This window comes from Oncorhynchus mykiss, chromosome 13 (assembly GCF_057628025.1).
Source record: "Oncorhynchus mykiss isolate SJ-2025 chromosome 13, ASM5762802v1, whole genome shotgun sequence".
NCBI classification, from domain to species: Eukaryota; Metazoa; Chordata; class Actinopteri; order Salmoniformes; family Salmonidae; genus Oncorhynchus; species Oncorhynchus mykiss.
The window spans coordinates 37,357,780-37,385,564 of NC_143034.1; the positions used below are offsets into that span (position 1 = coordinate 37,357,780).

General features: G+C 40.0%; 1 protein-coding gene across 2 annotated transcripts in view; it reads right to left on the reverse strand.

Moving 5' to 3' along the window:
* LOC110487387 (uncharacterized) overlaps positions 1-19,835 on the reverse strand; it is a 120,962-nt gene extending 101,127 nt beyond the window's left edge. Inside the window, exons 1-2 of one of the 2 annotated variants that reach the window (XM_021559318.3) lie at positions 17,749-19,835; positions 8,778-11,781 (exon numbers count right to left, since the gene is read on the reverse strand). In XM_021559318.3, coding sequence (XP_021414993.3) covers positions 10,823-11,781; positions 17,749-18,085 — 1,296 coding nt within the window. In that variant the 5' untranslated portion in view covers positions 18,086-19,835 and the 3' untranslated portion in view covers positions 8,778-10,822. Of the gene's footprint in view, positions 1-8,777; positions 11,782-17,748 lie in introns of those variants that run through there. The other variant, XM_090196107.1, reaches the window with a different exon arrangement.
* Positions 19,836-27,785: the final 7,950 nt, after the last annotated feature.

The window sequence follows — 27,785 nt, forward strand, 5'->3', positions numbered from 1 at the left end:
GGTCTCATTTGGGCTTTACAGCACTTCGAGATCTATGTTGGTTCTGGTTTGACCCCTTTAACTGTGTTCACTGACCACAACCCACTTATTTTTCTGAGGTCCCTGCAAAATCTCAACCAGCGCCTGATGCGTTGGGCTTTGTTCTTGCAACCATTCAACCTTGATATCATTGCTGATGCTCTGTCCCGTGCTCCTTTAACTTAGTTTGTATCTTCTCTCTGCTGACCCCTACGGGCTGTATGCGCCTCGTTTCTCTTAAATTGCTCCCCAGGTACCAGGGCTGCCGAGTTTGAGGGGTGGACAGTTAGTTGGGGGACACGGGGCTACTACTAGGAGCCGGGACTGGTATCCTTTTTTTTTTGGGGGGGGGGGGGTTCATTTGAATTGTTTTGAATATGTTGGAGGAAGTTGGGTTGAGGGTGGGACCCTCATTTTAAGGAGGGGGGTGTCACGGCTCCTCCTCTGCAGTGCAGGGGTGGTTCCTCCTGCAGGCAGAGGGTGGTCATTAGTGATTGGAGTCACCTGGGCTCTAAGTATTTAAACTGTCACTAATCTCTACTCTCTCTCTCTGCTCCTCCTCCAGGTATGAACCTGTTTTGTTTGTTCTTTTGTAGTTTTGCATAGTTTTCACTCAGTCATTCACACACACAGATTCACGCATCCATGCACTTTACATACACCTTACATTATGATACTTCCCACACCTCATACCTTTTTCTTAAGTTAAAGTTAATAGTTTGTTTACAATAAAGTTTATTTTTTATTGGCCTATACCTGTTGTTCGCGTCCCCTCATTTTTGCCACAGGCTATGAGCTGGCCTGTGACACAACTATCACCTAGGTCTGTCCGAAAGGTGATAGCAACATTGTATAAAATAGTCTGGGCCCTCAGAGTTTCCCGCACCAGTGAGTTTGGGACAGACACAGCTGTAGGCTATTTGTGTAAGGGATAAGAAGTAATCAGGTATTATTAGACATTTCCACTGGATCAGAGCATTACATTTTTCCCTTTCATGTCGAGTGGTTATCAAGAGTGAGAGCTGGAAATATTTTACTAAAATCAATAGTTCCTCAAAGTATTTTGTAAGACTTTGTTTACTTGCTGTTTGAGGTGAAGATAAATTTACTTTGAGGAGCTCCACAAATCATTAGTGGTGGTGTGTAAATACTATCCAACATCCCCAAATAGGTGCATCGCTCTCTGCCCTCTGTTCGCTAAAACACAATTTGGTTGCAGAAACTCCTCCATGCTAATGCGGAAATCCCTAGTTATACCAATACCATAGACCTACTGTAGGAGCCATAACGTCACCTAACAACAACATAGACCTACAGAACGGTACACTGCTTAGGATTTCAACAACTTTAAAAACGTATTTCTAGCATACGATCGATGTTACTACTAATGTGAGAACAAGACAAAATATGACTATTGTTGTTCACTTGACTGTCTTAAGACAAATGTCAAATAATTAACATTCATTACAGACGTCATTGTTTGTACAACATAATGGCTAGGCTGTAGACATCACCTTTTTACAGTGGATTTTTGCTGTTGTGGGCCTTTAACCATCTGAACTTTTGTTCACACAGAGAGACGGGACTATCGTGGATCCTCTGGAGAGCCTCAACAACATTATGATGCTGACGAGGCAAAGCAGAGTCTCTCCACATCAGAACACCTCAAACACCAGCAGAGACCCACAGAAAATAAATATCTGCTGCTTTAACTGTGGGAAAGATTGCAAATCTTCATCAGAACTTAAAATACACCAGCGAGTACACACTAGAGAGAAACCTTACTGCTCCTCCGACTGCGGGAACCTTTTCTCGGGATCAAATTCACTAAAAGTACACTTGAGAATTCACACTGGAGTGAAATCTCACTGCTGCTCTGACTGTGGGAAACTTTGCAAAGATTCATCAGAACTTAAAATACACCAGCGAGTACACACAGGGGAGAAATCTCATACCTGTAATCAATGTGAGAAGTGTTTTACTCAGTCAAGCTGCCTGAAATCACACCAGAAAATACAAACTGTAGAGAAACCTTAAAGCTGTGCTTAATGTGGGAATTGTTTTGTTGCATCTAGCCATCTGACTATACACCAGAGAACACACACAGGAGAGAATCCTCATAGCTGTGATCAATGTGGGAAGAGATACTCTGATAAAAGATCTCTGATCAAACATCAGAAAATACATGTAGTTGTTTCATATCAATGAAATAATGTCACAATAGAGAATTGTTTAACATTGTAGAAGGAGTATTTTAATGTCACAAAGTATAACCCTAAACGTTTGCCCCCTGTTCTATTGATTTCAACATATGGATATTAGCCTCAGTGGGAAAATCTTTGTCTTTGAAATGGACTAGTACTATTTATGTGATTTAACAAAAAGTGACTAACCTAAAAAAGAGTTGGTGACCCACTTGAATCAAAATGCAACACTTCAAAATGTGGTGAGCTGTTTTCTACAAATTGTCCTCTAACCAGGGATGTACACATTACTTCCAGATTCTGTGTGGTTTTTGTGCTGTTAGTTTTAACAGGACGTGCAACTTCATCTCCCTCCTGTCACACAATTGATTTCAGCATGATATTGATGAGTGATGACAAATAAGTGGTCCTTTGTTCAGCTCCATTTGTACATTTAAATGTATCACTCCCACATGTAGCTGACTGTCTTCTGCAGGTTGTCCTCTAACCAGTGAGGTAAAAGATATCTCCCATTTCCAGGTGTTTTGTTTAGTTGTGTTAGTTCCAACAGCAAGTACAACCTGATTTACCCCCCTAATCGATATCAGTGATTTATTGCTACTTGTCAAAACAACAGCGTTTTTGGTGCTTGTGCAGTTTATAAGGAGCTTATTTAAAAAAAATACAAGTAATACGATAATTGTGGCAGATGTTTGTGTATATAGCACATTTTATGTTTAGGTTTTCAATTTATCACAAACTGTTTCTGCATTTGGACTATTGATTTGGACACGTTAAAACGGTGACATTGGGGCTATCCCATTTAGCAAAATGTCGTTGAAGATAAGACTATGCCCGACGTACAATATAAGTTTTAGTTGAAAGTTGAAAAGAAGAACATTTAATTTCAACGTACATGCAGCCTATACACATGGACGCAGTATAATAAATCTATAATCAGTTTTAGGGACAGGAGTCCCGGTCGTCATGGTAATAACGGCTCCGCTAGCGGGTCAATTTCCTGTTGGAATAAATAATCCGAAATATTATGGATTTTAATAATTTATGAACATACAAGTGTCTTAAATCATCTGACATTTTAAATCATTTTTAATCTAAATGCACTGTCTGATTTACAGTAGCTATTACAGCGAAAACATGCCATGCGATTGTTTGAGGATGGTGCCCCACATACAAATTTCCACCGGCACAGGTTTCATACACAATTAACGATTAAATATTCACTTACTTTTTGAAAATCTTCCTCTGATTTGTCATCCAAAGGGTCCCAGCTATAACATGTCATTTTGTTAGATAAATTCCTTCTTTATATCCCAAAAAGTATGTTTAGTTGGCGCCATCGATTTGAGTAATCCACTCGTTCAACATGCAGATAAAGGAATCCGAAAATCTACTCCTAAACTTTGTTTCAAAAAGTCAAAATATGTTTTTTATTTACTCCTCAAATACCCTAAAGTGTAATCAAACTATAATAATTATTTTGGAAAGAAGTAGCCTAGTGGTTAGAGTGTTGGACTAGTAACCGAAAGGTTGCAAGTTCAAATCCCCGAGCTGACAAGGTACAAATCTGTCGTTCTGCCCCTGAACAGGCAGTTAACCCACTGTTCCTAGGCCGTCATTGAAAATAAGAATTTGTTCTTAACTGACTTGCCTAGTTAGTTAAAGGTCAAATAAAAAAAAGAGCAAACCGATTTGAGCAAGTGCAAAATGTCTTTATGGTGTGTGCAAACACGAATTTCCTAGACTGTCCCTCTACTAAAACTGACATTTCTTATTCATTTTTGAAGTTACAAGCCTGAAACCTTGAACATAGACTGCTGACACCCTGTGGAAGCCATAGGAACTGCATAGCCATAGGAACTGTTCTTTCTTTGGATTTTCTCCTACCATATCTATTGTGTTATATTCTTCTTCATTATTTTAACATTTCTACAAACTTCAGTGTTTCCTTTCCAATGCTACCAATTATATGCATATTTTGGCTTCAGGGCCTGAGATACAGGCAGTTTACTTTGGACATGTCATTCAGAGAGGAAGTGGAGAGAAAAAAGGGGCCTAAGAAGTTAACAATCTGACATCACTCCAGTATTTCTTTATATTCCAAGTGCTAATTGTCTTTATTCCACTACTGAAGAAGCATGACCCAAATCACCTACTCACATTTCAAACATTCAGCCTGACAAAAGATACATGTTTTATTATTCCATGCCTCACCATTACGTGAAATATTGCCATTACATATTAACAAAGAGGTGCACATTTGGTTTTGATACTTCGTATTTACAATTCATGTAACATTTAGTAATCATAATTATTTATGCAACCAACTGACAATTATGGGGTACAATGATATTAACATTGTTACCCTGCTTTTATAATATCAGAGTTCATTCTCAGATGTGCCAAACCAAATGTACTAGAGCATGACATTTGGGACTGGGCCCTGATCCAACAACATGCCTATCTAGTGAACCCTGAAAAGAGAGAGAAGCTCTGCAGTGAGGTGGAAAGTTACTACGGATATTGCAGGAGTTTCCTCTTGAAACCAGACATGTCCGTGGTAAGGACAACTTGGTTGCTGATCGTCTCAAGGGTGGGCAGTCAAAACGTTTTGCGTTTAGTCAGTGTGTTACCATGGATTACAATTTATTTTGACTGCACGCTTTTCCGTATTGGATATGAGTTTTGTTTGGGCTTGTTCCAAGGGGACGAGAGTTCTAGAAGCTAGTGAGTTTTAGGAAGACGAGAGTTCTAAAAGCTAGTGAGTTTTAGGAAGACGAGAGTTCTAAAAGCTAATGAGTTTTAGGAAGACGAGAGTTCTAAAAGCTAGTGAGTTTTAGGAAGACGAGAGTTCTAAAAGCTAGTGAGTTTTAGGAAGACGAGAGTTCTAAAAGCTAGTGAGTTTTAGGAAGACGAGAGTTCTAAAAGCTAGTGAGTTTTAGGAAGACGAGAGTTCTAAAAGCTAGTGAGTTTTAGGAAGACGAGAGTTCTAAAAGCTAGTGAGTTTTAGGAAGACGAGTTCTAAAAGCTAGTGAGTTTTAGGAAGACGAGAGTTCTCGAAGCTAGTGAGTTTTAGGAAGACGAGAGTTCTAGAAGCTAGTGAGTTTTAGGAAGACGAGAGTTCTAGAAGCTAGTGGGGGAAAAATGTTTTTTTCTTTCTTGTTTTTATTTGTTGACAGCCAGTAGACACCATGTTTATATTGTAGGTGAAGCATTGTAGTTGATAATAATGTTAAATGGAAGTTGTTTTCTGTTGGTGGTGAGCAAAGTTGTCCAACAAAAATATAGGATATATTTGTTGTCTTAAGGTGTTACAGGCTTTGGTTTTTCCATTTATGTTTTGAGGTTGGACTTTAGCACGTTAGCATGTAGGGAGAACCGATTGGTGTCACCTTGTTAGTCAGTATGTGTTACACTTGTGCTGGCTTGTCCATCTCGTTATGGTTGAACATTTCATCCAATTGTTAATATTTTATGGATTTTTCTTAGGATGCTCATTAGTCTTTCAGTTGTTAATCTTGTTTTTTATCCTCTTATGTTTGTTGTGTAGTAATTATTATTGTTTGTTTTTCATTGTTTTTCTTTTTTTTTGCTGTGAAGCCATTGTGTTGCATCCATGTCTGAGATGTGCCGTATAAATAAAGCTTGATTGATTTGAACATATTGCAAAACAAATTAACCTCATGGCTGACAATCAACAGACTTAATTATTTTATTTAACCATTATTTAACTAGGCAAGTCAGTTAAGAACAAATTATTATTTACAATGATTGCCTACCAGGGAACAGTGCTGCCTTGTTCAGGGGCAGAACAACATATTTTTACCCTGTCAGCTCTAACCACATGGCTACCTGCCGCCCTCTTGCATAACTAATGAGCACATATTTTAGTCAATCTTTAGTATGAAAAACAGTATCAATTCAGTGTATCTTCCACTATGTCAAAACAGTTTCACTTTTCAACCAACCCAGTGCATTTGTTGAAACTGAAAAGTTTTGAAAATCAACAATCCAACAACTGTAAACTGAAACAAACAATTGGATCAAACAGATCAATCCCACTGGACATTAGGTTTCATTCAGAACCTGCAGGGCTTAGATTAAGCCAGGACTAGTTAAACGAGGACATTTAAGAAGCTTTCCTGAACGTAGCTTAAATTAGGCTTAGTTAGTCGGAGACTGGAGTCAGGTAAGTAAGCCTAAATGAGAACACCTGGGTTAATCCTGATTAGGTTCAGTATGAACACCTGGGTTAATCTCGATTAGGTTCAGTAATCTTGAGACGAAACAAAAGCAGAGGAAAAAATAATTTGTTCAAAAAAACTTTAGTCTATGAAAAAACGCTCCTAAACAAATGTTGTCAAAACCATCCAGTTATTGAAGGTAAAAACCACACTGCTGCTACTGAGGAGTAGAACAAGCAGGTTGGGCTGCAATTTGCTGTGAATTCGATGGAAATGTGACCACAAGAAGAAACAACAACTAGAGGTGAGATATCTGCATTATTACCAGGATTACAAGAAGAAACAACAACTAGAGGTGAGATCTGCATTATCATTATTTCACATTTCTCAAATTCATATTTTTGTGACATCACTTCTATTATTAAATTATCTCTGCCTTTTTATAGACTCTGTGGAAAAACCTTAAACTGTCTTTAAAAAGAGAGAAAGCAGAGAGAGATTTACTACTGGTGGTGGACCACCAAAACAACACAACACTGATGAACTGAGTGACTTCCTGTCTGGAATAATAGAGCAGCAGCAACCTCTGGATGGTATACCGGACGATGACCAACCTCTGGATGGTTTATACCAGACGATGACCAACCTCTGGATGGTATACCAGACGATGACCATTTGGACAGTTCAGATGAAGAACTGAGCACAAATGGTACATATACAAACTCACTGTGTACTGGCTCTTATAACCAAAGACAGTAAATTGGTTATTTCCTTTGGTAAATATATTCCTCTGTCTGTGTCAATCTTTATTCTTCTTCATTCTAAGAACAATATGAGTTTATTTGTGCTTCTAACCGTGTTCTTTTTCCAGAGGAAAGGAATGTTATGTAGTAACTATTAGAAGACCATGTTACTATTTTGTAACTATTAGTAGACCATGTTACTATGTAGTAACTATTAGTAGACCATGTTACTATGTAGTAACTATTCGTAGACCATGTAACTATTAGTACCATATTACTACGTAGTAACTATTAGTAGACCATATTACTATGTAGTAACTATTCGTAGACCATGTTTCTCACCCTAATATCCACTGTCACCAAGTAGTTGTCCACTATGTTGTCCTCTCTGAAACTGAGACCAATGAAGAGTTGAGGGAAATCCTTCAACCCTGAGTTGCACCTTTCCAACAGGCAACAATGTTTGAGAACACTCAATGAGGAGTGCATCCACCCTGAACATTGATGGAAAACCAGTTGTTATGGTTACGATACTCCTCAGCATCAGGAGTTGATGGGAAACCAGTTGTTATGGTTACGGTACTCCTCAACATCAGGAGTTGATGGTAAACCAGTTATGGTACTCCTCAGCATCAGGACTTGATGGGAACATGACATCCATCTAACCAGCCAATCACTTCTGGGAACTGCCCATCTTCAGAGAATTGCACTTTATAGTTGGCTTGACCAGCAGCATCAGGAAACTTGATGTAAAGACTCAGTTCACAAATGGCCCTGCAGACTTTGAACAATTAAACACACAGTTGCTTCACTGGAACCACACAAATCACCAGTTTCACAATGAAAGATTCCAGATGCCTAAAACCTCAGCGATCAGAAGTTGGAGAGAATTGGGTGAAGGCCTTCCTCTTTGAGACAGAGAGGAAAGTCTAGGCTCAAGCAGAGATATTATCTCCAATTCATTTTCTTTGTACATAGGAAAGCGGTCTCAAAGTAATGTAATGGATGACTCCTATCCGCCAGTACTGGTCTGACCTCTGTAGTGCATGTTGGTCTTCATTTAGACATTCCACATAGTCCAGGCTCCCTCACAAACAGCACAAAGCAGAAGTTAAACCTGCCTCTTTGAAAGATTAATTGAAGCTTCCATTTAGTCCTTAAGTAGCTCTAATCTGCCCTCTTGCAGATTAGAATCGGCTTTGTTTAGTCCAGAACAGACTAAATCTACCACTATTTAAAGAGAAGTCTGTGCAAGTCGCTTTGAGATAAAACAGCTCAAACAATAATTTTAGTCTGGGACTAAGCTTAAGATTAGCTGGGAAACCAGCCCTGAATGTTTTCTATAATATGACTAAATGTGTTTGTGTTGCAGGGGCAGTCAAGAAATGGAACTGCAAGGCCACAGGACATGACATAAGAAGAGCTGTGGGAGACCACCTCAAGCCTCTGGTAGAGCCGGGGTGGTGTTTACCACTCCACACCTTCAGCAGGCTGGAAAAGTGGGATTGATCTGTTTGATCCATTAAAAAAAAAAAATCAGTTCTCAGTAATTGAATCCTTTGACGTATTGTTGATTTCAACATATGCACTGAATTTATACTGTTTTTCATACTAAGATGGCACAAGAGTCTGATTGGTTCCATTTATTTTGCAATATGTTCAAACCGAGCTTTAATTAAACAGCACATGTCACAAAAAAAATAACATACACAGCAAACAGAACAACAACTGAAAGACTAATGAACATTTCAAGGAAATGCCTTTGATTAGCAAGAACTGGATGCTACAACCCAAAATATAAGCTTGTTTTACTACATTGTTTTTTGTTCCATTCCCCAGCAAGAAAACCATAAACGTCACTTAAATAGAAGAGGGAACAAACAAAGTCACTGACAACAACAAAACTAAACAGGTGGGGTTTTAGGAGGGATTCTGAATTACACTATGGGGGTGTCCACTGAAAGTTGACTAGTAACAACAACTGGAACCTAAAAGACACCCACCATGAGACCCACTAAATCTGCCCAAGAGGCAAACAAAAGAAAAACTCAAATTTACAGACAGGAAGCAAACAAAAAAGGTGGAGCAACTAAAGGTGTTGACTCTCCACATCTATCAAGACAAATGGAGCACTGGGCCAGACACTCTTAAATAGAACCTGGACCAGCTCAGGTGAAACACTTTCCCACTAACGAGATGGACAAGCCAGCACAGGTGTAACACATACTAACGAGGTGACACCAATCACTGCGTCCTATGTGCTAACGAGCTGGACCGGCTGAAGTCCATCCTCAAAACATGGAATGGAAAAACTAAAACCTGTAAAACCTGGTAGACAAAAAAATAAATTATGTAATTCTAAATATTTTTTGTTGTTGTAATTTTTTGTTTCTAGAACTCTCGTCTTCCTAAAACTCACTAGCGTAAACTCACTCACTTTTGAACATCGCCGTGGTCCGTACAATTGACCTCATTTTAGCGCCCCAAAAACGTAATACTTCCAGATCAATTGTAATGTCAATACCATTGTAAAGCACACTTTTTCCCCTTTTCAAGAAAATAAATGACATGAACCTAAACGCTGCCCGTTTCTGTATGATTGAAGAAGGCAACGAGCCCTGTCGGGTCTTTTTTTTTTTTTTTAATAGCGGGTGGGGAAGCGAAACTAATGCGTGATAGTAAGGAGAGATGTTGTGTGGGAAAATAGCTTTTTTTCACTCGATCTGTCCAACTATTCACCGCTAAAATTTAAATAAAACACTATAAAGAGTTTATATAATGTGTCATTACATACCTATTTGAATCGGGTTTTAGGACAGTGCTAAAGTGATCTTCAGAAGGATCGGGGCCCAGTCCCCAAATGTACTGAACCCTGATATTCTAAAAGAGAATGAATCCTGATATTCTAAAAGAAGGGCAACAACGTCAATATAATTATACCCGAAAATTGTCAGTTGATTACATAAATAATTATGATTACTAAATGTTACATGAATTGTAAATCTTAAATATCAAACCCAAATGTACACCCCTTTGTTAATATGTATCGTATGCATAATATAGAACATAAAGTAATATGTATAAATCACTGATATCGATTTGGGGGGAAATCAGGATGTACATGATGTTGAAGCGAACACAACTAAACAAAACACCTGGAAATGGGAGATATCTTTTACCTCACTGGTTAGAGGACAACCTGCAGAAGAGTCAGCTACATTTTGGAGTAATGCATTTAAATTTAGAGGTCGCTAAACAAAGGAATGCAACACTTATTTGTCATCATTCATCGATATCATGTCAAAATCAATTGTGCAGAGAGGATGTTAAAACTAACAGCTCAAAAACCACACGGAATCTGGGAATAATGTGTACATCACTGTTTAGAGGACAACTTGTAGAAAACAGCTAGCTACATTTTGAAGTGTTGCATTTTGATTCAAGTGGGTCACCAACACGGTAAGTGTAACACAACTCTTTTTGTGTTAGTCACTTTTTGTTAAATCACATAAATAGTACTCTTTCAATTCAGAGCCTGGATTTTTCCCAAGGCTAATATCCATATCACACTGAAATCAATTGAATGGGGCAAACGTTTAGGGTTCTACATTCTAAATTCCTTGAAATACTCCAACAACATCAAAACATTCATTGATATCACGAAATAACTCCTTCATGTATGCATTGTCTGATGTTTGATCAGAGATCTTTTATCAGAGTATCTCTTGTCACACTGATCACAGCTATAAGGTTTCTCTCCTGTGTGTGTTCTCTGGTGTGATGTCAGCTGGCCAGATCTACCAAAACTCTTGCCACATTGGCCACAGCTATAAGGTTTCTCTCCTGTGTGTGTTCTCTGGTGTAGAGTCAGATGGCTAGATTGACCAAAAGTCTTCCCACATTGGCCACAGCTGTAAGGTTTCTCTCCTGTGTGTGTTCTCTGGTGTAGAGTCAGATGGCTAGATTGACCAAAACTCTTCCCGCATTGACCACAGCTATAAGATTTCTCTCCTGTGTGTGTTCTCTGGTGCACTGTCAGCTCTCCAGATCGACCAAAACTCTTCCCACATTGACCACAGCTATAAGGTTTCTCTCCTGTGTGTGTTCTCTGGTGCACTGTCAGCTCTCCAGATCGACAAAAACTCTTCCCACATTGACCACAGCTATAAGGTTTCTCTCCTGTGTGTGTTCTCTTGTGTAGAGTCAGAGAGCGAGATGTTGTAAAACTCTTCCCACATTGACCACAGCTGTAAGGTTTCTCTCCTGTGTGTGTTCTCTGGTGTTGAGTCAGATGGCAAGATTGACCAAAACTCTTCCCACATTGACCACAGCTGTAAGGTTTCTCTCCTGTGTGTGTTCTCTGGTGTTGTGTCAGATGGCCAGATTGACCAAAACTCTTCCCACATTGACCACAGCTATAAGATTTCTCTCCTGTGTGTGTTCTCTGATGAATTTTAATGCCTGATGAGGTGAATCTCTTCCCACAGTCAGAGCAGCAGTGAGTTCTCTTCCCTGTGGATCTCTGCAGGTGTTTATTAAGTTGTTCTGATCCGGAGAGACTCTTCTCTGCCTCTTCAGCATCATGAGGTTGTTGAGGCTCCCCAGAGGATCCACAATAGTTAAGTATCGCTCCTGTGTGAACAACAAAGTCAGACAGATGATTAAAGGCTCACAACAGCGGTAATCCACTGTAAAAGGTGATGCCAACAGCGAAGCCATGATGTTGTACAACAATTGACATCTGTAATGAATGTTACAATTATTTGACAATTGTCTTAAAATGAGCAAGAAAAGTCATATTTTGTCTTGTTTTCACATTAGTAGTAACATCGAATGATTGTAGGCTAGAAATAAGTTATTCATGTTGTTGAAACTATAAACAGTGTGCCAGATGACTTTTGATCTCAAATATAGGCCACTTTCTGTATTTGCTAAAATTGCGGCATGAGGGCAATTTGATTGCAAAAACTCCTCCCTGCTAATGAGGAAACCGATAGTTATGGATGTACTATATCTGCCTGGAGCAAAAATGGGGAGCAAAGATTTTAGTTTTTCACAATGTATTCTGAATGTGAATGGGGGAAAACTCAGGGGAGTAACCTCCATTTCCAGGTTGCTTATGAGTACATTTCACACTACTTTGGATTATAATTGTAAGGCTCGTTTGAATGTCCTGTTTAATATAATGTTTGCTACAGTATTATGAATTATGTGTAATTATTGAAGAACCGCGTTAATGACAGTATCCATTTGGGTGTTGTCAATGAAGTTACGATTATTTTTTACTAAAAAAAGTATTTCACATAACACAATAGAAAAATCTATATACAGTGTGTGCAAATGGAGTAAGGAGGTAAGGCAATAAATAGGCCATAGTAGTGAAGTAATTACAAATTAACACTGGAGTGATAGATGTAGAAATACTGGTGTGCAAAAGAGCAAAACAAGTAAATAAAAACATGGGGATGAGGCAGGCAGTTGGATAGGCTATTTACAGATGGGCTGTGTACAGCTGCAGCTATCGGTAAACTGCTCAGATAGCTGATGCTTAAAGTTAGTGAGGGAGATATACAGTGCCTTGCGAAAGTATTCGGACCCCTTGAACTTTGCGACCTATTTCCACATTTCATGCTTCAAACATAAAGATAGAAAACTGTCTTTTTTTGTGAAGAATCAACAACAAGTGGGACACAATCATGAAGTGGAACGACATTTATTGGATATTTCAAACTTTTTTAACAAATCAAAAACTGAAAAATTGGGCGTGCAAAATTATTCAGCCCCTTTACTTTCAGTGCAGCAAACTCTCTCCAGAAGTTCAGTGAGGATCTCTGAATGATCCAATGTTGACCTAAATGACTAATGATGATAAATACAATCCACCTGTGTGTAATCAAGTCTCCGTATAAATGCACCTGCACTGTGATAGTCTCAGAGGTCCGTTAAAAGCGCAGAGAGCATCATGAAGAACAAGGAACACACCAGGCAGGTCCGAGATACTGTTGTGAAGAAGTTTAAAGACGGATTTGGATACAAAAAGATTTCCCAAGCTTTAAACATCCAGAGGAGCACACAACACCTGGCCGTCCCTCTAAATTTTCAGCTCATACAAGGAGAAGACTGATCAGAGATGCAGCCAAGAGGCCCATGATCACTCTGGATGAACTACAGCTGAGGTGGGAGACTCTGTCCATAGGACAACAATCAGTCGTATATTGCACAAATCTGGCCTTTATGGAAGAGTGGCAAGAAGAAAGCCATTTCTTAAAGATATCCATAAAAAGTGTCGGTTAAAGTTTGCCACAAGCCACCTGGGAGACACACCAAACATGTGGAAGAAGGTGCTCTGGTCAGATGAAACCAAAATTGAACTTTTTGGCAACAATGCAAAACGTTATGTTTGGCGTAAAAGCAACACAGCTGAACACACCATCCCCACTGTCAAACATGGTGGTAGCAGCATCATGGTTTGGGCCTGCTTTTCTTCAGCAGGGACAGGGAAGATGGTTAAAATTGATGGGACGATGGATGGAGCCAAATACAGGACCATTCTGGAAGAAAACCTGATGGAGTCTGCAAAAGACCTGAGACTGGGACGGAGATTTGTCTTCCAACAAGACAATGATCCAAAACATAAAGCAAAATCTACAATGGAATGGTTCAAAAATAAACAGGTGTTAGAATGGCCAAGTCAAAGTCCAGACCTGAATCCAATCGAGAATCTGTGGAAAGAACTGAAAACTGCTGTTCACAAATGCTCTCCATCCAACCTCACTGAGCTCGAGCTGTTTTGCAAGGAGGAATGGGAAAAAATGTCAGTCTCTCGATGTGCAAAACTGATAGAGACATACCCCAAGCGACTTACAGCTGTAATCGCAGCAAAAGGTGGCGCTACAAAGTATTAACTTAAGGGGGCTGAATAATTTTGCACGCCCAATTTTTCCGTTTTTGATTTGTTAAAAAAGTTTGAAATATCCAATAAATGTCGTTCCATTTCATGATTGTGTCCCACTTTTTGTTGATTCTTCACAAAAAAATACAGTTTTATATCTTTATGTTTGAAGCCTGAAAAGTGGCAAAAGGTCGCAAAGTTCAAGGGGGCCGAATACTTTCGCAAGGCACTGTAAATCTCCAACTTCAGCAATTTTTGCAATTCGTTCCAGTCATTGGCAGCAGAGAACTGGACGGAAAGGCGGCCAAAGTAAAGTGTTGACTTTGGGGATGACCAGTGAGATATACAGTCTAACCAGACACATCAGAATATGTGGACAACAACAAATACCTAAGTCAGAATCGTCCAGAGTAGTGACGCCAGTCAGGCGGCGGGTGCAGATCGGTTGAAGAGCATTTAACTCTACTAGCGTTTAAGACCAGTTGGTGGCCACAGAAGGAGTTTGGTATTGCATTGAATGGCATTGAAGCTCGTTTGGAGATTTGTTAACACTATGTCCAAAGAAGGGCCAGATGTATATAGTGTCGTCTGCGTAGAGGTGGATCAATGAATAACCCACAGTAAAAGCAACATCGTTGGTATGTACAGAGAAAAGAGTCGGTCCGAGAATTGAACCCTGTGATACCCCGAAAGAGACTGCCAGAGGTCTGGACAACAGGCCCTCCAATTTGATACAGAACTCTATCTGAGAAGTAGTTGGTGAACTAGGCGAGTCAGTCATTTGAAAAACCAAGGCTGTTGAGTCTGCCGATAAGAATACGGTGATTGACAGAGTCGAAAGCTTTGGCCAGGTCGATGAAGACGGCTGTACAGTACTGTCTTTTATCGATGCCGGTTATGATATTGTTTACTACCTTGAGTGTGGCTGAGGTGCACCCGTGACCAGCTCGGAAATCGGATTGCACAGCAGAGAAGGTACGGTGAGATTCAAAATGGTCAGTGATCTGTTTGTTAAAACTAACAGGTCTGTGAGAGCCGGAATTCTTACTGGTTGGTAGGTGATCAAATACTTACGGTGGGGAGAACAAGTATTTGATACACTGCAGAAAATCACATTGTATGATTTTTAAGTAAATAATTTGCATTTTATGGCATGACATAAGTATTTGATCACCTACCAACCAGTAAGAATTCCGGCTCGAACAGAAAACCTGTTCATTTTTCTTTAAGAAACCCTCCTGTTCTCGACTCATTACCTGTATTAACTGCACCTGTTTGAACTTGTTACCTGTATAAAAGACACCTGTCCACACACTCAATCAAACAGACTCCAACCTCTCCACAATGGCCAAGACCAGAGAGCTGTGTTAAGGACATCAGGGATAAAATTGTAGACCTGCACAAGGCTGGGATGGGCTACAGGACAGCTTGGTGAGAAGGCAACAACTGTTGGCGCAATTATTAGAAAATGGAAGAAGTTCAAGATGAGATTTATATGATATTTATTTATCAGGATATTTTATACATGCAGGCTGCAATGTTAGCATTTTTGAGCTTTATGTAGCTTATTAAAAAGAAAGTTAGCAACGGCAATAAAAATGTTTCTTTATAATTTTCATTTAAATAGAATGTAGATTAACCACAGAGAATGATGTTGAGATAAAGACTATAATAATTATCATTACTATTATAAATTAAATGAAACTGTTCCAATAAAATGTGAATATGAAAATCATAACTGGCACCAGATCAGTAGAAATGGTCAGAAAACTTGGCACCAAATGGAAAGGGTTGCTGACTGCTGGTGTAGCCTATTACCAGAAACTATAGGAGCATAACGACTGCTGGTGTAGCCTATTACCAGAAACTATAGGAGCATAACGACTGCTGGTGTAGCCTATTACCAGAAACTATAGGAGCATAACGACTGCTGGTGTAGCCTATTACCAGAAACTATAGGAGCATAACAACTGCCGGTGTAGCCTATTACCAGAAACTATAGGAGCATAACAACTGCTGGTGTAGTCTATTACCAGAAACTATAGGAGCATAACATCAGAATTTACAAAGGCCAGCAGCAGCGGGAGGAGTAGGCGAAGGAATAGTTTTTTTCTGATGGTTAGGCTATCTTGTTTCAGGGTGGTGTCATCAATAGCCCATAATGACAACAGATAAACAGAAATACCTTATTTACATACATATTTACATATTATTTTCAGACCCTTTGCTATGAGATTCGAAATTGCTTTCAGGTGCATCTTGTTTCCATTAATCATCCTTGAGATGTATCTACAACTTGTTCAGAGTCCACCTGTGGTAAATTCAATTGATTGGACATGATTTGGAAGGCACACACCAGTCAATATAACGTCCAACAGTTGACAGTGCATGTCAAGAGAAAAAAAGAAGAAATGAGGTCGAAGAAATTGTCCGGAGAGCTCCAAGACAGGATTATGTCGAGGCACAGATCTGGGGAAGGGTACCAAAAAAATTCTGCAGCATTGAAAGTCCCCAAGAACACAGTGACCTCCATCATTTTTAAATGGAATACGCTTCCTAGAGCTGGTCACCCGGCCAAACTGAGCGATTGGGGGAGAAGGACCTTGGTCAGGGAGGTGACCAAACACCTGATGGTCACTCTGACAGCGCTCCAGAGTTCCTCTGTGGAGATGGGAAAACTTTACAGAAGGATAACCATCTCTGCAGCACTCCAACAATCAGGCCTTCGTGGTAGAGTGGCCAGACGGAAGCCACTCCTCAGTAAAAGACACAACAGCCTGCTTGGAGTTTGCCAAAAGGAACCGAAAGGATGGATGGAATGGAAAAGGTTGCAGACTGCTGGTGTAGCCCATTACCAGAAACTTTAGGAGCATAACATCAGAATGTACGAAGGCCAGCAGCAGCGGGAGGAGGAAGAGTTTTTTTTTTCTGGTGGTTAGGCTATCTTGATCTCTGGCTCCCGAGTAATTTGTGTGTCTTAATTATTTAATCAAACAGCGTGCTTAAAGCATCAGACCAGTTTAGTATAGTTGATTTAATTAAAACACATGGGGTGTGTCTATATATGGAAAAATAAACGTTATAACATTTCTACCAATCGGTTTGTAGAAAGAAAAGATGACTCTTGGTTGACCCTTGATTTTCTTTAGTTGGGGCCCCAGCGCATTCATTAAGTTCAGACCGCTTCCCCTTTTACACATTTTGTTACGTTACTTATTCTAAATTAGATTTTTTTTTAAAGAATTAAATGAAAATGTTAAATGTTTTAGTAATGCTTGAGACTCAAATCAATTAATTATGTTGAGGATACATTTTACATTTACTGATAAACATTGGAGTAAAAAAAGCTTATATTTTGGGTTCTAATGGGGTACGACAGTTGAACTAAGCTCATGAGGCATTTATAAGTGACTTCTTCAAGAAACAATGGGTACAAATCATTAATGTATAAGTCCCAAAATGGATGTAACAACTGCTGAATGCCCCTTTAAGAGTACATATTGGGCTAATCTAATAGGAGATATTGAGGACTACAGTATTTCAGGCAATGTCATTAGATGCATTTGATCAATTGTTAACGTTTTGTTGATGGTCCACTCTTGATGTTCTACACGTTAGTGTAGCTTCAGCCATTCCTACAGAACAACATTAAAGTGTAGAACCCCTTTACTGCATATTGGTTCAACGACTGCAGAGACGGTACTTACTGGTGTGAAACAGATCTCCAACCTCCTCTTCTTCCTCCTTCAACGTGACAGTCATCTCCCCCTCCTCCTCCTCCTTCACTCCAAAAACTGCATCCTCCTCTTCTTTAACTGTTACATCTTCCTCCTCCTTCACTCTGAACGCGTCTTCCTCTTCTTTCACTGAAACGTTTTTCTCTTCTTCTTTCACAGTAACAGCATCACCCCCTACTTCTTGTTTAACTGTGACCTCCTCCTCTTCCTTCTCCTCTTTCACAACAATGTTCAGCCACAGACCCTCTTTCTCCGCCCAGCAGACCTGCTCTTCTTGAACAGGAGGAGAGTAGTTGAGTGAACTCATGGTCGGGGATGTTAGCTAGCTATCATTAGCGACTAGGCTAGTGCTAACTAAACCAGCCAGCTACTATAGCTGACTAATACAAAATAACGTAATATTAAATTAAATAGGTTAACAAGTTTAGACACAGAAGTGTGTCGAAAACACAGTAGCTAATATACACCGAAAGCGTATAAATAGCTTGAATCTTTCGGCTATGTTGGTTAGCAAGCTACCGAGGTGGTTGACGAGCTGTTTATGAAGAACCGTCCACTAGATTATACGTCACGGTGGCAGCGTCGCCTGAAAGACGCATTTCGCCGTCTGCTGACTGGAGGGGAAACGCATTTGAGGATCATATTTTTATTTTCAGACAGATTATTTTAAATGGATTTAATTAAATAATACTATTATATTGACACATACAAAGACCTGAATGTGTTGATTGATTAGTGCAAATAAAAAGACGTTTGCTACAGAACATGTAAGGCAGTTTCATTTAATAAGTCATACTAAACCTAAATAAGTAGCTAGCTAATGTAGGTCTACACTGCTCCTACAAGGTGTAACAATACATCATGTAGATGTATATAATGAACAGACTAGGTCTATACTGCTCCCACATGTTGTAACAATACATCATGTAGATGTATATAATGAACAGACTAGGTCTATACTGCTCCTACATGGTGTAACAACAATTCTTCCCACTTTTTCCGCATTGTGTTACGTTAGCCTTATTCTAAAAATGATTTAAAATACATTTCAAATACTCAAATCGACAAAGCAAAAACGTTACATATTTTTGCTAATTTATTAAAATCAACTGAAAAATCACAGTTACATAAGTATTCAGACCCTTTACAAAGTACTTTGTTGAAACACCTTTGGCATCGATTACAGCCTCCAATCTTCTTGGGTATGATATTACAAGCTTGGCACACCTGTATTTGGGGAATATGTTCCATTCTTCTCCACAGATCCTCTCAAGCTCTGTGAGGTTGGAAGGGGAGCGTTGCTCACAGCTATTTTCAGGTCTCTCCAGAGATGTTAGATAGGGTTCATGTCCGGGCTCTGGCTAGGCCACACAAGGTTATTTAGAGACTTGTCCCAAAGCCACTCCTGTGTTGTCTTGGCTGTGTGCTTACGGGCGTTGTTCTGTTGGAAGGTGAACCTTCGCCCCAGTCTGAGGTCTTCAGTGCTATGGAGCAGGTATTCATCAAGAGTGGCCTCCGTCTGGCCACTCTACCATAAAGGCCTGATTGGGGGAGTGCTGCAGAGATGGTTGTCCTTCTGGAAGGTTCTCCCATCTCCACAAAGGAACTCTGGAGCTCTGTCAGAGTGACCATTGGGTTCTTAGTCACCTCCCTGACCAAGGCCATTCTCCCCCGATTTCTCAGTTTGGCTGGGCGGGCAGCCAGCTCTAGGAAGTCTTGGTGGTTCCAAATTCTTAAATTTAAGAATGATGGGGGTGACTGTGTTCTTGGGGACCTTCAATGCTGCAGAAATGTTTTTGTACCCTTCCCCAGATCTGTGCCTCGGCACAATCCTGTCTCGGAGCTCTACAGACAATTCCTTTGACCTCATGGCTTGGTTTTGCTTTGACATGCACTGTCAACTGTGACCTTATATAGACAGGTGTGTGCCTTTCCAAATCATGTCCAATCAATTGAATTTACCACAGGTGGACTCCAATCAAGTTGTAGAAACATCTCAAGGATGATCAATGGAATCAGGATGCATCTGATCTCATTGTAAAGGGTCTGAATACTTAATTAATGTGCAAAAATGTGCAAAAATGTTTTTTATTTTATTTTATTTTTTACTTTGGTTTGTCATTATGCGGTATTGTGATGTCATTATGGGGTATTGTTTGTAGATTGATGAGGGGTCAAAATAACTTCCATTTTAGAATAAGGCTGTAATGTAACAAAATGTGGAAAATGTGAAGGGGTCTGAATACATTACGAATGCACTATCCTGTAGCTAATACTAATACTTAATACCCCATACCCTATAGCTAATAGCCTACACCCTATAGCTAATACTAATATCCCACAACCAATAGCTAATAACCTACACCCTATAGCTAATACTAATACCTAATAGCCTACACCCTATAACTAATACTAATACCCTACACCCTATAGCTAATACTGATACCTAATAGCCTACACCCGATAGCTAATACTAATAACTAATAGCCTACACCCTACAGCTAATACTAATACCCTGCACCCTATAGCTAATACTAATACCTAATTGCCTACACACGATAGCTAATACTAATACCTAATAGCCTACACCCTACAGCGAATACTAATACCTAATACCCCACACCCTATAGCTAATATCCTACACCCTATAGCTAACACTAATACCTAATTGCCTACACCCTATAGCTAATACTAATACCTAATAGCCTACACCCTATAACTAATACTAATACCCTACACCCTATAGCTAATACTGATACCTAATAGCCTACACCCGATAGCTAATACTAATACCTAATAGCCTACACCCGATAGCTAATACTAATAACTAATAGCCTACACCCTACAGCTAATACTAATACCCTGCACCCTATAGCTAATACTAATACCTAATTGCCTACACACGATAGCTAATACTAATACCTAATAGCCTACACCCTACAGCGAATACTAATACCTAATACCGTACACCCTATAGCTAATATCCTACACCCTATAGCTAACACTAATACCTAATTGCCTACACCCTATAGCTAATACTAATACCTAATAGCCTACACCCTACAGCTAATACTAATACCTAATACCGTACACCCTATAGCTAATATCCTACACCCTATAGCTAACACTAATACCTAATTGCCTACACCCTACAGCTAATACTAATACCCCACACCCTATAGCTAATATCCTACACCCTAGAGCTAACACTAATACCGAATTGCCTACACCCTATAGCTAACACTAATACCTAATTGCCTACACCCGATAGCTAATACTAATAACTAATAGCCTACACCCTACAGCTAATACTAATACCCTGCACCCTATAGCTAATACTAATACCTAATACCCCACACCCTATAGCTAATATCCTACACCCTAGAGCTAACACTAATACCTAATTGCCTACACCCTATAGCTAATACTAATACTAATACCCTGCACCCTATAGCTAATACTAATACTAATACCCTACACCCTATAGCTAATACTAATATCTAATAGCCTACACCCGATAGCTAATACTAATACTTAATAGCCTACACCCTACAGCTAATACTAATACCCTGCACCCTATAGCTAATACTAATACCTAATTGCCTACACCCTATAGCTAATACTAATACCTAATACCCCACACCCTATAGCTAATATCCTACACCCTATAGCTAACACTAATACCTAATTGCCTACACCCTATAACTAAAACTAATACCCCACACCCTATAAATAATATCCTACACCCTATAGCTAACACTAATACCTAATTGCCTACACCCTATAGCTAATACTAATACCCTACACCCTATAGCTAATACTAATACCTAATAGCGTACACCCTATAACTAATACTAACACCCTACACCTTATAGCTAATACTAATACCTAATAGCCTACACTATAACTAATACTAATACCCTACACTTTATAGCTAATACTAATACCCGACAACCTATAGCTAATACCCTATAGCTAATACTAATACCTAATAGCCTACACCCTATAGCTAATACTAATACCTAATAGCCTACACCCAACAGCTAAAACTTACTTGCCTAGTTAAATAAAGGTAAAATAAATACAAAAATATCTAATATTAATAGCCTACACCCAATAGCTAATACTAATACCCTACACTTTTGTATCTAATACACTGTATACTCCTGGCAGAGTTTTCTACTGCTGGCAGTTTTGTACAGTCATGTGATGTGTGGTATAGAAAAATCTAATATTAGGAGAGTACATGGGAGGCACTATACTGTGTGTCTGCAGGTGTCTATCTGGTCAAAACCCCTGATACAGGTGACCCTCCACCCTCTGGTGGGATGGATCATGTATACAGAGAAACCTAGATTTGAATACTTAGATTTGTGTGTATTGGGTACATATTGTGAAATTGATAGATATTACTGCCCTATCGGAGCTAAAACCACAAGCATTTCACAACACCCGCAATAACATCTGCTAAACACGTGTACATGACCAATAAAATGTGATACCCTATAACTCAAACGAATACCTAATAGCCTACACCCAAAAGCTAATACTAATACTAATGCCCTACGCCCGATAGCTAATACTAATACCTAATAGACTACACCCCATAGCTAATACTAATACTAATACCCTACACCTTACAGCTAATACTAATACCTAATAGCATACACCCTATAGCTAATACTAATAACCTACACCACCCTACCTGACACCCTAGACCCACTCCAATTTGCTTACCGCCCAAATAGGTCCACAGACGATGCAATCTCAACCACACTGCACACTGCCCTAACCCATCTGGACAAGAGGAATACCTATGTGAGAATGCTGTTCATCGACTACAGCTCAGGATTTAACAGCATAGTACCCTCAAAACTCGTCATCAAGCTCGAGACCCTGGGTCTCGACCCCGCCCTGTGCAACTGGGTACTGGACTTCCTGACGGGCCGCCCCCAGGTGGTGAGGGTAGGTAACAACATCTCCACCCCGCTGATCCTCAACACTGGGGCCCCACAAGGGTGCGTTCTGAGCCCTCTTTTCTGCACTCCCTGTTCACCCACGACTGCGTGGCCACGCACGCCTCCAACTCAATCATCAAGTTTGTGACGACACAACAGTGGTAGGCTTGATTACCAACAACAACGAGACTGCCTACAGGGAGGAGGTGAGGGCCCTCGGAGTGTGGTGTCAGGAAAATAACCTCACACTCAACGTCAACAAAACTAAGGAGATGATTGTGGACTTCAGGAAACAGCAGAGGGAACACCCCCCTATCCACATCGATGGAACAGTAGTGGAGAGGGTAGTAAGTTTTAAGTTCCTCGGCGTACACATCACAGACAAACTGAATTGGTCCACCCACACAGACAGTATCGTGAAGAAGGTGCAGCAGTGCCTCTTCAACCTCAGGAGGCTGAAGAAATTCGGCTTGTCACCAAAAGCACTCACAAACTTCTACAGATGCACAATCGAGAGCATCCTGTCGGGCTATATCACCGCCTGGTACGGCAACTGCTCCGCCCACAACCGTAAGGCTCTCCAGAGGGTAGTGAGGTCTGCACAACGCATCACCGGGGGCAAACTACCTGCCCTCCAGGACACCTACACCACCCGATGTCACAGGAAGGCCATAAAGATCATCAAGGACAACAACCACCCTAGCCACTGCCTGTTCACCCAGCTATCATCCAGAAGGCGAGGTCAGTACAGGTGCATCAAAGCTGGGACCGAGAGACTGAAAAACAGCTTATATCTCAAGGCCATCAGACTGTTAAACAGCCACCACTAACATTAAGTGGCTGCTGCCAACACACTGACTCAACTCCAGCCACTTTAATAATGGGAATTGATGGGAATTGATGTAAAATATATCACTAGCCACTTTAAATAATGCTACTTAATATAATGTTTACATACCCTACATTATTTATCTCATATGCATACGTATATACTGTACTCTATATCATCTACTGCATCTTTATGTAATACATGTATCACTAGCCACTTTAACTATGCCCCTTTGTTTACATACTCATTTCATATGTATATACTGCACTCGATACCATCTACTGCATCTTGCCTATGCCGCTCTTTACCATCACTCATTCATATATCTTTATGTACATATTCTTTATCCCTTTACACTTGTCTGTATAAGGTAGTAGTTTTGGAATTGTTAGCTAGATTACTCGTTGGTTATTACTGCATTGTCGGAACTAGAAGCACAAGCATTTTGCTACACTCGCATTAACATCTGCTAACCATGTGTATGTGACAAATAACATTTGATTTGATTTAATACTAATACTAATACTCTTCCCCCTATAGCTAATACTAATACCCTACACCCTATAGCTAATACTAATACCATACACCATATAACTAATACTAATAGCCTACACCCAATAGCTAATACTAATACCCTACCCTATAGCATCTAATGGACTGTGTACTCCTGGTAGTTTTCTACCGCTGGTAGTTTTGTACAGTCATGTGATACGTGGTATAGAAAAATCCAATCTTAGGAGAGTACATGGGAGGCACTATACTGTGTGTCTGCAGGTGTCTATCTGGTCAAAACCACTGATACAGGTGCCCCTCCACCCTCTGGTGGGATGCATCATGTCTACAGAGAAACCTAGATTTGAATACTTTGATTTGTGTGTATTGGGTACATATTGTGAAATGGTTAGATATTACTTGTACGATATAACATCTGCTAAGCACGTGTACGTGACCAATAAAATGTGATTTAAAAAATAATAATTTTTAAACGTCCTTTTTATCAAAGGCGCTTTTGGCTGGGGTCAAAATGACTCCATAGAATTTGAATTTGTTAAAAGTATATATTCATACAGAAACACTAAACCATGATTTAGATTTAACAAGTTGATTGACAAAGTCATGAACATTTTAAAGAATTGAACAAACCATATTTTGGCGATGATAAAAGATATGTCTCTGGGGTCAAACTGATCTATGTCAGAAGTATGGTTCAAAGCAAATATGTAGTGGGTGTGAAGTCTGTTTTAAATTATCCCTCGTTAAACACGAATCAATCAACACATGCTTATATTTGAACGACTTAATATAATATTAAACGTTTATGAAATAAATGAAAAATAAACGTTTGGTTTGCCCACTCCAGTTAGCAGATGGCGATGTGTGTCTTTTAGGTTCCGGCGACGCTGCCAGTGTGACGTATAATATAGTGGACGGGACGCTCCTTCAAAAACAACAGCTAGTCAGACACCTCGGTAGCTTTCTAGCAAACACAGCTACAACATTCACGCTCTTTACACTGTGTTTGGTGTATATTAGTCGCTGTGTATTAAACACACTTCTGTCATATGTACTTGTTGGCCCATTTAGTTATATATTTACGTTGTTTGTCAGCTAGCTGGTTTGCTAAGTTAGCTTAGAACTAGGCTAGTCGCTAATGCTAGCTAGCTAACATCTCCGACCATGGGGTCACTAAGCTACTCTCTTCCTGATAAAGAAGAGGAGGTCTGCTAGACGGAGAAAGTAACTCTCGTCAAAGAGGAGGAGGATGAGGATGTTACAATACAAAAACAAGTAGACGGTGATGCTGTTACAGTGAAAGAAGAAGAAAAAGACGTTTCAGTAAAAGAAGAGGAGGATGCAGTTTTTGGAGTGAAAGAGGGGGGGAGATGACTGTCCCATTGGAGGAAGAGGAGGAGGTTGGAGATCTGTTTAACACCAGTAAATACCGTCTGCAGTCGTTGAACCAATATGCAGTAAAGGGGTTCTACACTTTAATGTTGTTCTGTAGGAATGGCTGAAGCTACACTGTAACGTGCAGAACATCAAGAGTGGACCATCAACAAAACGTTAACAATTGATCAAATGCATTCAATGACAATGCCTGAAATACTGTAGTCCTCAATATCTCCTATTAGATTAGCCCAATATGTACTCTTAAAGGGGCAATCAGCAGTTGTTAAATCCATTTTGGGACTTATACATTATTGATATGTACCCATCTGTTTCTTTAAGACTGAACTTATAAATGCCTCATGAGCGTAGTTCAACTGCCGTACCCCCATTAGAACCCAAAATATAAGCTTTTTTTTATTCCAATGTTTGTCAGTAAATATAAGCAAACACTGTATATCCTCAAAAAATGGTTAAAACTAGAATGTTGAAATCATGGATGCTTGCATTTCTCCAGGCCCACCCCTCAGCTTTTTACCGAAACGGGCGGAGTATGCTTGGTTATTGTTTCTACTGCTGATTGCGGCCCCTGTTATTCCTCAAGATCCAGGGACTGTATGTTATTTTCAGAGGTAGACTGGCTCTGGCTGCCAAAATAGTCAAATATTCCATCTAAATGTGAATTGATTCTCAATTGCTATACGTTTCTAGAAACATAAATTGCTGTACTTTCATATCAATTCAGAATAATTTCACTCAATACTTAAATATCACATCAAAATAATTTCACTTAATAGTTTCCGGACTAGTCTCCCAGTCCCTGCTGCTGAAATCCCCACAGCGTGATGCTGCCACTACCATGCTTCAGTTTAGTTTCTGGTAATAGGCTACACCAGCAGTCGTTATGCTCCTAAAGTTTCTGGTAATCAGCTACACCAGCAGTCGTTATGCTCCTATAGTTTCTGGTAATAGGCTACACCAGCAGTCGTTATGCTCCTATCGTTTCTGATAATAGGCCACACCAACATTCAGCAACCTTTTCCATTTGATGCCAAGTTATCTGACCATTTCTACTGATCTGGTGACAGTTATGATGTTCATATTCACATTTTATTGGAACAGTTTCATTTAATTTATAACAGTAATAGTAATTATAATAGTATTTGTGTCTCAACATCATTCTCTGTGGTAATCTACATTCTATTTAATAAAAATTATAAATAAACATTTCTACAATCCAAGCTAGATCCCCTCAATCTCACACAAATTATCAAAGAACCCACCAGGTACAACCTTAAATCCTTAAACATGGGCACCCTCATAGATATTATCCTCACTAACTTGCAAGCAGGCCTTTCTAATCGACCTGGCCCGGGTATCCTGGAAGGATATTGACCTCATCCCGTCAGTAGAGGATGCCTGGTTGTTCTTTAATTGTAATTTCCTCACCAGCTTAAATAAGCATGCCCCTTTCAGAAAATGTAGAACTGAGAACAGATTTTGCCCCTGGTTCACTCCAGACCTGACTGCCCTCGACCAGCACAAAAACATCCTGTGGAGTACTGCACTAGCACCGAATAGTCCCCGCGATATGCAACTTTTCAGAGAAGTCAGGAACCAATACACACCGTCAGTTAGGAAAGCAAAGGCTAGCTTTTTCAAACAGAAATTTGCATCCTGTAGCTCTAACTCCAAAAAGTTATGGGACACTGTAAAGTCCATGGAGAATAAGAGCACCTCATCCCAGCTGCCCACTGCATTGAGGCTAGGAAACACTGTCACCACCGATAACGCCACGATAATCGAGAATTTCAATAAGCATTTCTCTACTGCTTGCCAAACTTTCCACCTGGCCACCCCAACCTCGGCCAACAGCTCTCCCAACTCCCGCAGCTACTTCCCCAAGCCTCCCCAGATTCTCCTTCACCCAAATCCAGATAACTGATGTTCTGAAAGAGTTGCAAAACCTGGATCTGTACAAATCAGCTGGGCTAGACAATCTGGAACCCCTCTTTCTAAAATTATCCGCCGCCATTGTGGCAACCCATATTACTAGTCTGTTCAACCACTCTTTCAAATCGTCCGAGATTCCAAAAGATTGGAACGCTTCCGCGGTCATCCCCCTCTTCAAAGGGGGTGACACTCTAGACCCAAACTGTTACAGACCTATCTCCATCCTGCCCTGCCGTTCTAAAGTCTTCAAAAGCCAAGTTAACAAACAGATCACTGACCATTTTGAATCCCACCGTACCTTCTCCGCTGTGAAATCCAGTTTCCGTGCTGGTCACGGGTGCACCTCCGCCACGCTCAAGGTACTAAGCGATATAACAGCC